Genomic DNA, 19,034 nt, shown 5'->3' with positions numbered 1-19,034 from the left:
CCATTCAGATTTGGATTTGAATCCCACTACTTGTTACCTGTGTAACCTTGGCCATCCATTTAACGTCAGGCTCAGATTTCTTCTAAGGGCTTTTGGATAGATCAGGGAGAATTTATGTGAAATGTCTGGTGAATAGTGGGTGCTCATTAAATGGTGGCTATTAACGTTGTTAACTACTGAAATGAAGAGAGCTTTATCTTAGAATTTCAAACTCATTTATTTCCAATTTCTGTGTATAGCTCACATTTAACTTGACAAAGACTTTATGCAGATCCAGTCAGCTCTGTGCCCTGTTGTATTTGAATTTTTACAACATGTATCTGACTCACATTCTGACACAACTGATAATAAATGTTAACTTTGTTGCATGTTGTTTTTTAAACCTTCCACAAGTGATTTGGTTAAGAGATGATTGAATGAAGCATTTTCCAAAGTGACTTGCACAAGATAGACTAAAACACAGACAGTGGGTGGGGGGAGAAAATAAACACTTGCTTTAGAAAATGTAGAGATCTGAAGTCAGATTCAAAGGGTTCTTGGGTGATTTTGGTATTTAATTACTAATGGTTGCTTTTTAAAATTTGAATTTTGGGCTGTCTAATTTGGACTTCATGATAGTCTTGTTGCCAGTCAGAACTATGTCTAGGTTTGTATTAAAGTGGTTCTGAAAATTCATGTAACAAAATGGATAAAAGGGATAATTTTATACTCAGAGTTTATTTTTAAAGGGGACCTTATTGCAAGTATTTCTGATAAAAATGATGAATCCTTTTGCAGAGCCATAATGGCCATTTAGTCTAGTGGTTTATGAGTTCATAGTGATCTTTTGTGTGTGCTCACATACACATAGATTTCCAGGTTATATCAGAGAATGCTTGAATGACAATTATTATTTTCTCTTCTTAGCATTCATCAGTGATTTTATTCTTGTTTACAAGGTACAGTGATAGGTATCGTTCGGATTATCAAAATGAATGAGCCTCTGTTTTAGGTACCTTTATTCCTAGAGGGATTTGGTGGTTATAATATAGTCTTTTTCACTAGGTAAGGGAGGTTGGAACATAGTGCTGTGAGAGACGCATACAAGGATTAATTCTCCCTTGAAGCATCATGGAAGTGGTGACTGGTTTTGGAAGATGAGTAAGATTGTGCAGTAGGTGAAGGACTCTAGGCCTGGTGGGTTTAGAGAGCAGGCAGAAGTTTGGTTTGGCCAGGGTACACGACCAACAGGGCAGAGGTAGGAGATGAGACTGAAAAATAATTCAGAGCCAGGCTGTGAACAGGTAGTAGAGCTTATTTACAGAGTGTAGATTTGTATCCAGAGGGCAATATTGAACTGATGTAGTAGCATTTTACTAGGTGTGTGAAAAGGCACCTCTTTCAGTGTTTTAGTGTTTATGAAAGAGTAAACCATTCTCATGGCAAATATTAAGTGTGCTTTCATTAAAATGAACTGTTTGATGAGCAAATGTTTACTGGTTGCCTCTTATTTGCTTGGTGTTGTTGGATATGGAGATTAATACCTAAGGAGAAAACACTGTCTCTTCTGTTGAGGAACACTAGTAGAAGCAAGTTGGTTTAGTAATAAATATTATAAAAAATGTTATAAAGGTTATATAATTTACTATTTAATTTTTTATTTTTCTCTACTTATTTATTTCTTGTATATCCTTCAAGGCTTTGATACCCACTCGAACCTCTCTTTTTTAACTGAGATATTATTGATATGTAATATCTTATTTTCAGGTATACAGCATAATGATTTTTTGTGTGTGTGTGTGTGTGTGTGTGTGTGTGTGTGTGCATATATATAAAACACAAAATGATCACCACAATATGTCAGCTTAACATCCATTACCACACAAAGTTAATAAAAATTTTTTTCCTGTGAGGACAACTTTTAAGATTTACTCTCTTAGCAACTTTCAAGTATACAATATAGCATTCTTGACTGTAGTCACCAGGCTGTACATTATATCCCCATGACTTACTTATTTTATAACTGGAAGTTTGTACCTTTTGATCACCTTCACCCATTTTGCCCACCTCCCACCCCCAGCCTCTGGCAACCACCAATTGTTCTCTGCTTCTGTGAGTTCAGCGTTTTTTTGTTTCTTTTCTGTTCTTTTAGATTCCACACATAAGTGAGATCATAACAGTGTTTGTCTTTCTCTGTCTGACTTATTTCACTTAGCATAATGCCCTCAGGGTTCATCCCCGGCAGAATTTCCTTCTTTTTTTATGGCTGGATGATATTCCATTGCATGTATATGCACCACTTACTCTTTATCCATTCATCCATTCATGGACACTTAGGTTGTTTCCATGTCTTGGCTATTATAAATAATGCTTCTGTGAACATGGGGGTGTAGATATCTTTTCGAGCTAGAGTTTTCATTTCCTTTAGATAAATACCCAGAAGTGGAATTGCTAGATCATATGGTAGCTCTGTTTTTAGTTTTTTTGAGGAACCTCCATACTGTTTTCCATAGTGGCTGCACCACTTCACATTCCCACCAACAGTGCACAAAGGTTCTCTTTCCACATCCTCACCAACACTTGTTTCTTGTCTTTTTGGTAATAGCCATTCTAATGGGTGTGAGGCGGTATCATTGTGGTTTTGATTTGCATTTGCCTGATGATTAGTGATGTTAAGCACCTTTTCAGGTGCCTTTTGGCCATCTGAATGTCTTTCTTGGAAAAATGTCTATTCAGATCCTCTGCCCATTTTTTAATCAGGTTTTTTTTTTTTTTTTGCTATTGGGTTGTATGAGTTCTTTATATATTTTGGATATTAATCCTTTATCAGATATATTTGAGCCTCTTATTCTTTGACTCCTACTTTGCATAGATAGCAAATTATACTGTCTTGTTTTCTTGACTACAAAAGTTGCCTTAGTCCATGTTCCATGGGTTGTTTTCCCTGTATGTTTTGTCCTTTTAACTAATCTTGTAAGACTCTCATTAACATGCATCTGCTCTTACTGTATTTTGTTCTTCAGAATATCTGGGTCAGTGCTAGGTAGCTACACGTTTAATAACATTTAATAATATTAAACGAAATGTTTAATAACAGCTATTGAAGCATTGTCTATTCTTTTGGAGATCCACAAATGGACTTTTGAAGTAGGTTTTCAACTTAAAAAGTAAAGTGACAGAGTAACAAAGAAACTCCCTTTTCAGTAATTTAAAATGTAGCATACTTGTTAGATGTTAGCAATAATTAGCTTACTAGTATAGCTTTTTAATGATCTATTAATAAAATTATTAATAATCAATAATTATGCCCAAATTTTAAGAAATATCTTTGCAACAGTTTGAGATACTTAATTTTCATGGATGTATGACTTTGGGCTATACGTAGGTCAGGTTTGTTTTTCATTTGATTATGTGTTTTTTCAAATATTTAAAGGAAAAGTGTTCTAATGCTGTATTATTTTGGAAGTTCCCTACAAACATTTGCTTCAGTGAGTTTAATTCATGATGCTAATTTATATTTGACAATGTTAATATGTTAATGGAATCTGTAGGATAATATTGGCTACTCCTAGCAAGATACATCTCTTTAAGGTGGAATGTACTTATGCATAAACTTACATATTAACTAGTTATGCATAAACTAATATTACAGTCTTCATTAAAGAAAAACAACTAGTTAAACATATTAATTGAGCTACCATGAAGAGTCTGAGCATTCGTGATAGACTAGTACCAGTAAAGAGTGTTTGCATGTTACCTTTCACTTGATTCCAGACAAATGGAACATCTGGTCTTTGTTTTAAAAGTGGATCTGTGGTGTTGCTTGGAGAGTCAACTGTGTCTCTTTCTCTGACTTTTTTTCACCTCTGTGCTGTTTCAAATGATCACCTTGGATGAATACAAAAAGGAAACCAAAAAGTGGGTGGGGGTGAAGGAGGAGTTGTTCCATTTTTTTAAAGTGCTTTAAAATACTGTGTCTTTTTTTTTTTAACAACAGAAGCATTTAGCATGGCCACCCATTTTAAATTAGTGCTAACTTTAAAGATCAGGAGTCAAAGAATTTATCTGTTACAACTTCTTCATTATATTCACTGAGAAATTAAGACTTAGAGGAGAGATCAAGCATTTTGCACAAGGCCACAGAGTTTGTGAACCTAAGGAACTGAGACCTGAACTGCAGCTTCACAGTTTCATATGCTTTCCATGGTATCATATTACTTAGTTTTATTCAACTTTGACCTCCTTGATAAAATATTAGGAAATAAAAGAGATGAAATCAAACCCGAACTTCAGCTGCTAGTTCTCAGACTTAGCTATTAATTGAAAATTTACCTGTCTCCATAACCGGTTTTCAGCTGGGGCTTGCATCAGACTCACCTGTGAAGCTTTTCTGAGCTACAGATGCTTAGAAATTTGATTCCCTGCAGAATCAAAATATCTAGAGGTGAGACCCAGACATATTTTATTCTAAAGGCTCTGTTGCTGAGCTCTTGATTGTGAATAATTTCCCTAGTCTTTGAGTATTGTTAATAAAGAAACTGATTAGAAGGTTGGTATATCTCTTTTAAGACAGTTTTTGTACATGGACTTAGTGTCAGCACTGAGGGTGTGGTATGGGAATTAGAATGAAAAGGGCAAGAAAAAGGAAGTATTTGTGTATCATACATGCATAGATTTTTTTTTGAATTCTTTTTTTTTTTAGTATCTTTATTGGAGTACAATTGCTTTACAATGTTGTGTTAGTTTCTGTTGTACAACAAAGTGAATCAGCTATAAGTATACATATATCCCCATATCCCCTCCCTCTTGAGTCTCCCTCCCATCCTCCCTATCCCACCCCTCTAGGTCATCACAAAACATCAAGCTGATCTCCCTGTGCTATGCAGCAGCTTCCCACTGGCCATCCATACATTTGGTAATGTATATATGTCAATGCTACTCTGTCACTGCTACTCTCTCACTTCGTCCCAGCTTCCCCTTCCCCCACTGTGTCCTCAAGTCCATTCTCTACGTCTGTGTCTTTATCTCTGCCCTTCCACTAGGTTGATCAGTACTGTTTTTTTAGATTCCATACATGTGCATTAGCATACAGTATTTGTTTTTCTCTTTCTGACTTACTTCACCCTGTATGACAGGCTCTGGGTCCATGCACCTCATTACAAATAACTCAGTTTCGTTCCTTTTTATGGCTGAGTAATATTTCATTGTATATATGTGCCACATCTTCTTTATCCATTCATCCGATGATGGACATTTAGATTGCTTCCATGTCCTGACAAATGTAAATAGTTTTGCAGTGAACATTGTGGTACATGTATCTTTTTGAATTATGGTTTTCTCAGGGTATATGCCCAGCAGTGGGATTGCTGGGTCACACGGTAGTTCTATTTTTAGTTTTTAAGGAACCTCCATACTGTTCTCCATAGTGGCTGTATCGATTTACATTCCCACCAACAGTGCAAAAGTGTTCCCTTTTCTCCACACCCTCTCCAGCATTTATTGTTTGTAGATTTTTTGATGATGGCCATTCTGACCAGTGTGAGGTGATACCTCATTGTGGTTTTGATTTGCATTTATCTGATGATTAGTGATGTTGAGCATCTTTTCATGTGTTTGTTGACAATCTGTATGTCTTCTTTGGAGAAATGTCTGTTTAGGTCTTCCACCCATTTTTGGATTGGGTTGTTTGTTTTTTGCATATTGAGCTGCATGAGCTGCTTGTATATTTTGGAGATTAATCCTTTGTCAGTTGCTTCATTTGCAAATATTTTCTCCCATTCTGAGGGTTGTCTTTTTGTCTTGTTTATGGTTTCCTTTGCTGTGCAAAAGCTTTTAAGTGTCATTAGGTCCCATTTGTTTATTTTTGGTTTTATTTCCATTACTTTAGGAGGTGGATCACAAAGGATCTTGCTGTGATTATGTCAAAGAGTGTTCTGCCTGTTTCCTCTAAGAATTTTATAGTGTCTGGCCTTACATTTAGGTCTTTAATCCATTTTGAGTTAATTTTTGTGATGGTGTTAGGGAGTGTGCTAATTTCATTATTTTACACATAGCTGTCCAGTTTTCCAAGCTCCACTTATTGAAGAGGCTGTCTTTTCTCCATTGTGTATTCTTGCCTCCTTTGTAAAAGATGAGGTGACCATATGTGCATGGGTTTATCTCTGGGCTCTCTATCCTGTTCCGTTGATCTATATTTCTGTTTTTGTGCCAGTACCATACCGTCTTGATTACTGTAGCTTTGTAGTATACTCTGAAGTCGGGGAGCCTGATCCTCCAGCTCCGTTTTTCTTTCTCAAGATTGTTTTGGCTATTCGGGGTCTTTGGTGTCTCCATACAAATTGTAAAATTTTTTGTTCTAGTTCTGTGAAAAATGCCATTGGTAATTTGATGGGGATTGCATTGAATCTGTAGATTGCTTTGGATAGTATAGTCATTTTCACAATGTTGATTCTTCCATTCCAAGAACACGGTATATCTTTCCATCTGTTTGTATCATCTTTGATTTCTTTTATCAGTGTCTTACAGTTTTCTGCATACAGGTCTTTTGTCTCCTTAGGTAGGTTTATTCCTAGGTATTTTATTCTTTTTGTTGCAGTGGTAAATGGGAGTGTTTCTTCTCCTTCTGATTTTTCGTTGTTAGTGTATAGGAATGCCACCAGAAAACTACTATAGCTAATCAATGAATTTGGTAAAGTAGCAGGATACAGAATTAATGCACAGAAATCTCTTGCACTCCTATACACTAACATAAATTTTTTTTGACTTGACGTGGTAGGCAGTAGGCAGCTGTTCTTGAGTGGGTTGATGATACAGTAAAGTAACACTTCTCATACCTATTTGCCTTCAGGTAAAACTTCATTTTATATCTGATGCTCAGGAGCCTATCATATACTTAAAGGCCATAAAGAAAAATTCCCAGCCAGTGGCTGAAGTCATGAACCTTGAAAGTTACGCTGTTTTCTTCCCTCCCCCTCTCCCCTGATATCTCATAAGTCACCAGGTCTTTTCAGTTTTAGCTTTTAAATATCTGTTAAAACTATTTTCTCCTCTTTATCCCTACTGCTACTATCCTGATATGGGTCTTTATCATTGTTTACCTGAATAACTATAATAGCCTTATTGATTTTCCTGTCTCATCCATGTTCCAGATTGCTGTTAAAGTAATTATTCTAAAAAGCAAGACTGCTGTATCATATCCCTTTATAAAATCCTTCAGTGGTTCCCCATTACCTAGCATAAAATCTAAACTACTTAGTATGTCTATTCACAGCAATTTACCACCTCATTACCAGCTACTCAGGAACTGTAGTTTATGTATCCTGTACCATAATGAACATAATGTGTTCTTTCATAACTTTGCATAAGCGGTTTTCTTTGCTTATAATCCCTTTTCAAATTGATCAGACTTGCAAATTCATAGGAATCCTTTAATACACCTCAGATGTAACCTGTCTCAGATGTTTCTTCCCATCCTTTTTCCCTTCTCCCTCTGTGAGTTAGCATTCCTTTTATTGCTTTTATGGTAATTGCCTGTATACATGTCTGCCCAGCTCCATTAGACTGTGAGGTCACTGAGGACAGGACTGTGTATTTCATTCATCTTTGTATTCCCAGCATCTAGTACAATGTCTGGCATATCAGCATTCAGTAAATTTTTAAAAAACTGATCTGATTTGAATTGAATTCCTTGACATACTCAGTTAAAAATTTAGCTTTGATAACTAAAAGTATTGGCAGTAGCTTTTTAATCCATTATGGATATTTACTTCTTCCTATTTTTTATGATTTTCAAGTAACTTGAATTTTTTTAATTGGTAAAACTGTTTTTCCTCATCTAGCACAATGCCTTACTTGTAATCATGAGAAGTGGAATATTACTGTGATTCATGTTCTAGGCAAAGGGAGTTATAAATAAGATGGTAGAAGGTGACACATATGTGTATTTAGTGGAACAGATACTTCTTTGCTTTCTATTAGATTGGAGTTCACTGACCATTGCATGAAGTAGCTATTGTGTTCTTCTTTGTATTGAATTCATGCCTACAAGGAGAAAAAAGATGATAGGGTCAAATTAAGTTATTCTTTTGTTCTTTTTTCCGTGTTTCTATGTTCCTTGGAACACATTCTGCCACTAAGAAGCAGTATGATTTGGGGCAGATTATTTAATTGCTCTGGGCTTCAATTCCCTGATTTGAAAACAGGTAGTAATAGTACTGCCTCATAGGGTTGTTATGAAAGTTAAATGAATTAATATATGTAAGGTGCTTACTCATCCCATGTCACTTTCCTCACCTTGGCCTTCATTCAGGCCTGAATGTCCTAAGCTCGTTCCTGCCTCCAGCCTTTATGGATGCTCTTTCCTCTGCTGGGATCACAGTCTTCATCTGCCCGGTTCCTCCTCAACTCTAGGTTTCCTACTAGATTGGCAGTTCCAGGGCAAGACAGTGCCTGGGACAGTAGTTGTGTAATAAATATGTACTGAGTGAACGAATGAGTGAGTAAATAATTGAGCCAGCTGTGGAGAAAAGAGAACAGGATCATGTGGAATGGAAGGTTCCTTCCTCTAGGGCTGTAGTCAGAGCAGGTTCTCTCATGGTAGGCAGGGAAGAAAAGAGACTGTATATATGTATATTTATTGTATACATACATAAGTTAAGTGGTGAAATTGTAAATGTTTAATAGTTAAGTTATTAAAATTGAAGTCTACAAACTAATCAAACTGCCTGAATGGTGATCAATTTGAGCTTACATTAGTATTTTTAATTGCCCCCCCAGTAATTTGAATATGTTATTGTTTATGCTTTAAAATTAATACATGTCAACTACACTACAAAAAAAGAAACTCTTAAACAATTGCCCACTTCAATCCTGGGTGTAATTTCAGAAGCTATAAAAATTTGGCAGTGAATTACAAGTCAGGGTACGAAATTATAAATGAAATGTAATCATAGCTGTGCTTTAAAAAAAACGAATTTAGAAGGACACGCAGCAAATATCACAAGTATTGATTAATTTTCTTTTCTTCAAATGTCTCAAGTGTCTGTTAATTGTTTCTTGCATGCCAGACATTGTATGTAAAAGACCCATAGAAGCTCCAATTGATGTCGTCCATCAGAAAGAATTTCCTCTTTTTTCTCTAGTGCAGAGAGGGTCAGGGGCTTATCTTTTTAATGCAATCAGAATTGAGCTGGAGCAGGGCTGGGTTACAGTTTTTTAAGATTTAGTTCACCTTTGTCTCTTCTCAGGCATTTTGATTGGGAACTTGGTGAGTCCACTTCCACATCTCAAAGTCTGCTTAAGAGTCACTTGTGCTCTTCAGAAGTTTTGAGCTTAACTTGTTAACTTCTAGCCCTTGCAGCAGAATCTGGAAGATGTCTTGAGAGGGAGATTGGTTGTGTGAAATAGGACTTCCTCCCTTTAGTAGGACTTTGTCTCCTAAACACTATGAGATTATAGGAGATTTGCTCTTCAGAAGCTTGATTCAGCCTCCCCAGCTTCCCTTAAGTAGCCCCAGAACTAAAACCAGTCATGTTTGGGGCTCTTCAATTCCAATCTGTCATACAAGCCCTGGGTAACAGCTCAAACCTTGCTCATTTCTCTTTTCCCGAGTAGAGTCCCTCTGTGTGGGCCAAGGGCCAGTCTGATACAGAATTGGAAAATGGACTCAGGGAAGAAAATGGCTAGGGATTTTCAGAAGGATGCTCCCCATATGCTTGCAGCCTCTAATTCACATTCATCTAGTCCTAATTGATTCTAAAACTCTGGTGGGACTTCCCTGGTGGTGCAGTGGTTAAGAATCCACCTGCCAATGCAGGGGACACGGGTTCGAGCCCTGGTCCGGGAAGATCCCAATGCCGTGGAGCAGCTAAGCCTGTGCGTCACAACTACTGAGCCTGCGTGCCACAACTACTGAAACCCGGGTGCCTAGAGCCCATGCTCCACAAGAGAAGCCACCACAATGAGAAGCCTGTGCACTTCAATGAAGAGTAGCCCCTACTCGCCACAACTAGAGAAAGCCCGCGCACAGCAACGAAGACCCAACACAACCAAAAATAAATAATAAATAAATTAAAAAAAAAAAACTCTGGTGTATTGATTACCTGGCTTTTTTCCAGTTGTAGCCAAAGCAGAGGCATCCTGTGACCTGTTACATCCTATTTGAAAGTGGAAATCATAATGTAAAATTAAAAGAAAGAAATTTGGAGGTTTTTTCCGTCAAGGATTTTATATTTATACCTCTTATATGAAAAATATTCTAAAGTGACAAGCATTATATACAATGGTATTACCTTTTTATCGTTACTAGAAGATGATTTTGGAATTGCTTTTTTGTTTTTCTTCATTTTCAGGATATTTTATTAAGGAGACATTTTACAAAGGTTCAGTAACAGAAACAAGTGAGGGTGCAGTTCTCAGGGGTGGTGAGAGTGGGGTGCCATCACACCGCATATCTGAAGGGGCAGGGGAGGGAGGTACTGCAGAACCGGAGAGAGAGCTGTATGGATGGGCCACTGGACAGGAACTGTGGGGCATGCCCTCCATCAGGGAGAGAGCTGGGAAGGACAGCCCTGACCTCACTCTCCATCATTCTCTAGGTCTCTTGCTGGTGCCTCCCATTAGCCAAACCGAACCAGGAGCCAGAATTCAAGGGGGCCCTATGAAGGGTCCATTGGGATTGCTTCTTAATACATCATTTAAACCAACAGCTCTTCCATTTAGCTCGGTTCTTTCTTCACTGACAAGCCCCATTTGGATGGCAGCCATCTGTGAAAACTTATGTATTAATGACTAGAAAAGATTTCCCTCAAAAGGTAAATACAGTGATAACAATTAATCTTTATTTTTCCTGCTTGAAAAACAGAAATTCTAAAGATCTTTTTTATTGATACATGTAACATAGGACTTCAAAAAATTAGCTTTCTTTTTCTTGAGACAGGTCTTTATAAGAGGTAAATTCTCTTTGTGTGTGTTTTTGTGTTTTCTACATTTGGTTAGACATAAAAAGCCTTCACCCAAAGGAGACTGCTGGAAAACTGGAGATAATTCAGTTATTTTTAAGAACAGGCTATTAACTGAGAAAATTAAATCTAATCAGTGATAACATTTATCAAGAAGTAATAAGCATGAAAAATATTACCTTTCTATCAGTGATAAATAGACCTTTTGTTTTTGTATTTTTTAATCTACATTTGATAAATATCAGTCATATGATTTTGTGAGTGGGAATAATGATGGCAAAACATTTGGACACTTCTTGTGTTTATATTTACCTTTAAAGTTTCGCTTTACTGCTTGATGGTGGTAGTGGCACCCTTGACATGGGAACATAGATTTTGGAGGTGTGCCAGCAAGGGTTTGAATCCTACTCTTATTTATTCTTCTTCTTCTTTTTTTTTTTTTTTTTTTTTTTGCGGTACGTGGGCCTCTCACTGTTGTGGCCTCTCCCGTTGCGGAGCACAGGCTCCAGACGCGCAGGCTCAGCAGCCATGGCTCACGGGCCTAGCCGCTCCGCGGCATGTGGGATCTTCCCGGACCGGGGCACGAACCCATGTGCCCTGCATCGGCAGGCGGATTCTTAACCACTGCGCCACCAGGGAAGCCCCTATTCTTCTTCTTAATAAGTTGTGATATTAGTAGTAGATGGTTATTTAGTGTTTACTGTGAGCCAGGTACTCTAAGTATGTAGCTATTACTTCTTTTAATCCTCAGAACAGTTCTGGGGAGTCAGTTCTTATAGAAATGCAAGCCTATCCCATTAGTAAGTGATGAAGGTAGGATTTAAACTCAGTTCTATAAAACACCAAAGCCCATGGTAAATACTGTGCCATACCCCTCCCTGTGTAACCTTGAGGGAATCACAGATATAAAGCCCTCTACCTGTAATTCTGAAATGAAAAAAGCTTTGGAAATTGCTAGTCTTTTCATAACTTATTTGGTGGCGAAGTGAACTCTGAATGGATGAGAAGCTATTTATAGCCTTTGTTAATCCCATTTAGTGTGAATATTCATACATGTTTCTAGAAAAGTAGTAATATATTTGATTGGGGGGTGCTGCCGTAGACCTCCTCTGGAGATGTTACAAAATTTACTGTGTGCGTGCTGCATTAACTTTACAAGTTAAAATACAAAAAATCTGAAACATTCCCAGGTGACTGTGCCCCTCTATTTAACTTCTGTAATACTTAGTTTTCTTATCTGTAGAGATGTCAAGATCTAACCCAATATGTCAGTATGAATTATATTAAATAATTAATATATACATGTAAGCATTAAAGTACCTGGTATATAGTAAGTATTCAGTTTGGGGGATTGTTACTATTATTATCTTGGAATTTATATTTCGTTGTGCAGAGTTTGGATCCTAAAGCTAGAATATGTAGAAAACTAGAGTTTAGTTTAGCTTGTTGCTGAAGCCCAGCACTGCATTGTATCTGTACAGGACTAGTAGGAAGCCATGCCCTTCACAGGATATAAGTGACTTTCCCGTACCAAAGACTATTTAGAACAGCAGTAAGTACAAATGTACATTATCCTGTAGTTTAGGATTTCCTAACCTTTTTCATGTCACTGCACACACAGAAAAATTCTCTACTGAGATAAATAAAGGAGGGAGGATGCTTGTGGCTGCCCCTGCTGTACCAGGCTCACGTGGCACCTGAGTGCTCAGGGAATCAATACCATGGCATACCTTTGAACACACCTTGGCAAACCAATGTAGAATTGTATATGTCAAATATAAGGGGAAGATAAAAAATGATGAAAATTGTTAGTGGATTTACTTTGGTTATCTCCTCTGATTAAGCATCTATTTCAAGTCAGTTAAAATCCAGAAACACCTAGGTGAAACGTAATTTTTTAAACAGTTAAGTCTCTTAATTCTTGTCTTCTAACAGTTCAGAATGAGATGGAGTGACTCTTAATGCTTTATAAAATGTGTTTGTTGACCTTTTAAATTAAGGTTATGTTACTTGTAAGTTAGAATTATGAAGAAACTATGACATTGTCTTGAACATTTAAAGCATTGGCAAGAGTAGATAGGCCGGTGATATATTTAATTTCGGACACTTTTGTTTTAAGGGGCTGACATTTATTCCTTCCTCATATATTACAGTAAAAATTAGGTATGGTGGGGTAATTTTGTCAGTTATTTTTTTAAAATGTACAAATTCAGAGTTTGGCTGTTAGGAGTTATTTGCAACAGGGCTTTGGGGGTGGGGCATAACAGGAAGTTAGTTCATATTATCCCTGCCCCCCTGCCAAGCGAAAGCCTCCCTACCAGCTAAAAAGAGGGTGCAGAGCAGATTCTCAACCAGATAAGATGTTTCTAGAATGTAAGTTGGAGCATTGTCCTCCGCCATAAATTCAGTAGAGGGAGGTGGGGCAGATGGATGTAGGGGAGCTGTGAGTACAGAGACCCCACTTTGGCTCAGGAATCTGGGGTCTGAGGAAACACCCTGCATCAGTTTGTTTCTCTTAAAGAAAAGGGTACCCAGTTTAAAGGATTAAAGGAGGCTTTCTTCTTCTTGTGGGTCTCTGTGGTGGAGGAGCTCCTTTCCTGGGCTTCAGTGATCCGAATGGGGTTTGCTGAGTCGGTGGCCTCCGCAGTGGCTTGTTTGCCTTTGGTGGGGATCCTCTTTATCCTTTGAGGGACAATTTTCTAGTGCTTTTCTCTTTTCGTGAGCTTTTGGAAGCGGGAGTGGGGATGGGAGGGTGGCATGGCTGGAGACTGTTTGCCTCCTTCTTGGTGCTCACTTGGCTCTGAGGAGCCTTGGAGCTCTGTCTGCTCAAGCTGTGGTCTGTTTCAAGAGGAGCTTTCAGAGTTAAAATACTATTTCTGACAGCCTTACAAGTCTGCCTCACTTTTAATACTTTAAAAACTTTATAATTTGGAAGGGTTTACCACCTTCAAAAGTTGTAAGACTAGTGGGTCATTCCATAATAGCCTGTGGCTCAGAATATTGTTATGTGTTAATTTGGAAAGAATGTGGCTGCTATTCAGCACTTCTCTGAACCAGGGCATATAACATATTAGTTGTGTTGCTTGATTTTTTTCACAGAGTGTTACATCTTCATTTAAATCATAAATCTGAATTATATTAATCTAAAACCTACCAGTGTTCCCTAAAATAACATGGTAATGGTTTCTGTAAGAAAAAGTAAGTAGTAATGAAAATTGTTTCCATTATAGGAACAGAAAATAAAGATAACAAGACAAAATTCCAGAATTTATCAAGTCATTATGACTAAAAATCACATGAACTTTATATTTTAAATTTATTTTAATAATTGGTCTTCCCTGTCATTCCCAGAGGCATGTTACAGAGATAAATACAGTCTCCTTTCAACTCTCATATTTGGAACCTCAGAAATTTGAAATGTTTGATGTGTTAGAGTTTAGGGACTGGAAGGTTGCAGGGAATGAGTTTTCTACATCTTTTGGGAAGCAGTGTTGCTTTGTAAGTGCAATTTGCAGGGCAGATAAAGTGTAAATTATGTGGGTAGAATTAGTGAGTGGTAACGAGGTGCTCATGTGACAGAATGTGCAGCCCAAAGCTGCTGGTGCAGGTGGACAGCAGTGCTAGATAAGGGAGGTCAGTCAAGGTGTACACACAGAGTGTGGACCAGACTCTGAGTCATAATTTTCAGAATTCAGAACTTGTTTCTTCCTTTCAGAAAACTGAAGAATGGGAGAAAAAGAAGACTGAAGCAGACATGGAAGAGTATGTATGGAAAGATAGCTCCTCAGAAAAAAACATCCTGGAAACCCTTCTCCAAATTAAAGCTGCTGAGAAAAATCTGGAATTAAGTAAAGAAGAGCTCCTTGGTACTGAAGAAGTTGAAGAGTACAGAAAGTCTGTTGTTAGTCTTAAGAATGAGGGGGACAATGAAAACACCCTTTCTCAGTACAAAGAATCAGTGAAGAGACTATTAAATTTGACATGAATTATATAGAAAAATTACCTTGATTTATTAATTTTATGATATATATGTAATCATTATCTAATTTGATATACAGTTGAAGATGTTAAAAAACCATTGTTTTATTACATCAGAGTTAAAATTATTCCTTTCATCCTAATGTACAAAGGCAGTGATTATTCAGAAGTTTTCTTACTTATGCACTGGGGCAATCAGACTAATTTGACCTCTGTGATTTCTTGTGGTTCTAAAGTGTTTGGATTTTATTTCTACCATAACAACTTTAGTATTCATATATATACAATGTTGTTGTTTTGTCACCTGCTCCATTTCCCTACAGATTAGTACTTTTTGGTTGCTTTTGAATAATGATTTTGGTTATTTGGGAAGCTAGGCCCAGAACCCAGTCCCCTGACTGAAGTTTAGTGTTTTGTCTACATAACTGTTATCTGCCTAGTGAGTTTTTGCACATGCTGATTCTCATTAGAAGCAGGTCCTTGGCAGTATTTTCTAACCTAAAAAGTCTGTTCCATTCGTCTATTTTGGGGTCACTTTATGTTGATTCAATTCTGTTTAGCATCCTGCTTTCCATTTTCTTTGGCTCATTTCTCTAAGCCCAAGCTTGCAGAAAAGTGGAAACGGAGATTAGCTGGTATTCATCTCTCTGGATGCCCCACCTAGAACTTCCACAGCTCAGGAAGGAGATGAGGTATAAAGACCTTGAATTTAATTGGAGTAAATGACAAAATAACTGCCCTAAGAAACATTTCATTCAATTTAGCTGTCAATTCAGTACTTTTAAGTATATCTGTAAGTCATTTCTTACCACTTAAAGTTGTCGACAAGTGATTAATTTAAAATTGAAATAAAGGAATTATGGAGGCTTGTATTTGCCTAAAACTTATTTTGCTTGACAGAATTTGAGAACATAAAATGCCGAAAGGAATTTCAGAACAATTGCTCAAAAGATTTACATAAATTGAAGATATGATTTAGTGTTAGCAAGGCCAACAGTCCGTAGGTTATAAAGGACAACAATAGGGCCTTGAGTTCCATCCATTCCACTGGATGGAAATAGCGAATAAAAAACAAAGTAGATACAACTGAATTTCTAGATCAGGTCTAAAGCATACATAAGTGTATTGAAGTGTTACATTTCTTAGAGAGTCAGAGTTGAGGAAAACTCAGATGTGGAAACAGGATTGAAGAAGGACACATTTGAAAACAGTAGAAGCTGAGGAGAGGTTGTCATTTGGGAACATGTAAAGAGGTGGGTAGATTAGGGTCCTCAGTCCTGTAGTAATAATACAGTGAAGACGGAAGCAGATGGAGTAATGATACGTAATAAAGAATTTGACCTTGCTCAAAGAGCATCTGGCCTCTCCCGTCAGCTTCTGGGAGGTAATCTGTCATACCTCATAGAAGTGTCTTTGGTTAGGGCAGGAGTCAGTCACAGTGGATTTTAGGTGGGGCTCGCTACACCTGATAGTCCTAGGCATGCCAGGAAAACCAACCATGTGTTTAGGGCTGGGGGGCTTTGAGTCTCTTGGTAAATCAGTCCACCCAGCAGCTGAGATCAACTGCCCAGGTAATTGATCAGTCAGTCATACCTATGTAATGGAGCCTCAATAAAAATTTAGAACACTGAGGCGCCAGTAAGTTTCCCGGGTTGGCGATACTCTGGACATACTGTCACACACTGGTACTGGGAGAGTAATGCATCCTGCTTGCACGGGGAGAGGACACCAAAACCTGTGAGTTCGGAACACTCCTGAACTTCATCCTAGGTGCTTCTTCCCTTGACTGATTTTAATCTATATCCTTTCCCTGTAATAAACCGTAACTGTGAGTATAATAGCTTTCATTGGGTTCTGTGAATTCCTCTAGTGAATTATCGAACCTGAGAGTGGTTTGGGGACTCCCCATCCCCCGAACTTATAGTTGGTGTCACAAGTAACGGTGGTCTTGTAGAAGACTGTGCCCTTTTAACCTTTGCAGTTTGGCTAACTCCGAGCAAAGACCTGAAGACTCTAAGGCTGTGGCATTGACACCTAATGGCAAAATCTTAGAGCTGTAAGATTAATACAAAACTGCCTCAAAAGGGTAACCGTTGCTGTCATTGTAATGTTAGCAATAATTAACCAGCATTTTTTGTCATTATTTAGACTCTTGTCCTTAAGCTCTAATTGATCTAATGTATACAATGAACATCATATTCATCCTTACAATGAGGATTCTAGGGGACACTTTTTGCTGTACTGATGATATGCAATCACTTCTGACTTCAAACTCTTAAATTTCATAGCTCAGAAGGTGCTTAAACACATAGGCAACTAAGAAATAGAACAAACCTGTTTTCTTAATTGTAGGGAGCTTTAGTTTTTTTCTTTGCATATTTTCTTTCCAAAATTGGTAAATATGTCATGATACTGGACTATTATAGATTTTTTCCCCCAAAGGTCTGGCTGTTTCAGTGCTGGAAAAACTTCGATATCATGGTTATTTCCTAAATGGTGGTAACAACCTTAGCCTTAGTTGTTGACTAGGCCCTGTGATCTTTGTTTCTTAAAATTTTAAATTCTATTCAGAAGTTCTCTTTGGTCCCTTTGGCTTCCAATAAGGACATGGTTTCTAGGCCCAGTCATTTTTGTCTTGGCTGACTGTTCAGGTCGCCTCTACAGTCTAAGTTTACTCAGTTTATCTGATGGTCAAAGGTAGGGGCTGAAGAAGAGAAGGAGTGTGTTTGTTTTCTTACAAAGGTAAATATGTTTTTCCCAAATATGGTCATTTCTATAAAACAGTTATCAATTTTAGGGAACAAATAAAATTCTGAGAAATCCCAAGGAAGAAAAAACTTTTTTTTTTGGTAGCCCTAGTTGGAAAACCTTCAAACAGTTTGTATATATTTGAAAGAAAATTAAATAACCTTTTAAAAGAATGTATATACAAATAATTTTTAAAGACGGCTTCCTGAATAACTTAAATATTTTAAGGTAATTTAAATCTTGATATCCCCCCCTAAATTGCCTGAGTTTTTCCCTAATGTATTAAGAAAGAAATTGATAACATTTATGATATGTAATATTAATAGCAAATTAATGTAAATTGATTATATTTTAAAAATTCAGACTTCATTTGTGGTTAATATTCTGAGGGAAGAGTACTATTTTATTAATCTTATAATAGGATTTCCTCTTTATTCATTATGCTTAAATGGCTGTCTTTTAATGTCCTCACATTAAAAAATATTTTCAGAGATGAGATTAAGGGCCTAAAGTTTAAGATCATTAGAGACTTGAATTACAGTTTTCTACACTTATGAGTCGGAGTATAAGATTTAGGGGGTAAATCTGGTGTAAGTGGACAGAGCTTGAAATACCTAGAGCTAATATTTGCACCTGGGAAAACAATTTATACAACTGACGGACATAAACTAAAACTCCCAAGATTTATTCAACAGAAGTCAACAGAAAACTCAAAGATCTTAGTGCCATAATTATTGAGGCATGTCAGTTTTTGAAAAAGAAGATCGATTAAGATTGAGAAAGATTAATCAATTGAACATAAATTATATAAAAATCAGGAAGCTTTTGCTCATGGGTTAGTAACTGTAATCGTTCATAGTGCTTTTTTGCTCAAGCCACTAAAAGATTTCATTAAAATATGTGACAATAATATGACCTTGACAGGAACCAAATATGATGTTATGGTGTTTTCCTCCCTGTATCTTTTTTCCATACTCATTGAGAAAATGGAGGCTTGTAGTCCAACAGTGATTTTGAGCATGGACTTTTGAACCACGTTGCCTATTAAGTCAGGCTTTGCTACATACTAGCTGTGTGACTTTAGGCAAGATACTTAGCCTCTCTTTCCTCAGTTTCCTCATCTGTAAAATGTGATAAGAACAGTATAATAGTTAACAGTAGTATACTTATCTCACAGAGTTCAAGGAATCAACAAGTTAATACATGTATAGCACTTAAAACTATCTCTTACATGGTGCTGAATAACTGCAGAGATCAGAATTTCGGAACTTCAGCAAATGATACACTATTCAAAAAATGGAAATAATCAAAAAAGCAACTATGTTTATCAAACATTGGCATTCTTTAGAGATTGGTAAGAATGGGTATCTG

General features: G+C 37.1%; 1 protein-coding gene across 1 annotated transcript in view; it reads left to right on the top strand.

The window, feature by feature from the left end:
- The window catches only part of MRPS35 (mitochondrial ribosomal protein S35), a gene marked incomplete at its 5' end in the record, with an annotated part of 45,253 nt that extends 30,299 nt beyond the window's left edge, over positions 1-14,954 (top strand). The window contains one exon of the mRNA XM_079715855.1: positions 14,653-14,954. Within this exon, the coding sequence (XP_079571981.1) occupies positions 14,653-14,922 (270 nt within the window). The 3' untranslated portion in view covers positions 14,923-14,954. The remainder of the gene's footprint in view (positions 1-14,652) is intronic.
- Between the last annotated feature and the right edge of the window lie 4,080 nt (positions 14,955-19,034).

This window comes from Hyperoodon ampullatus (genome assembly GCF_949752795.1).
Source record: "Hyperoodon ampullatus genome assembly, chromosome: 11".
In the NCBI taxonomy this organism is placed as follows: domain Eukaryota; kingdom Metazoa; phylum Chordata; class Mammalia; order Artiodactyla; family Ziphiidae; genus Hyperoodon; species Hyperoodon ampullatus.
This window is presented reverse-complemented; position numbering and strand designations above follow the sequence as displayed.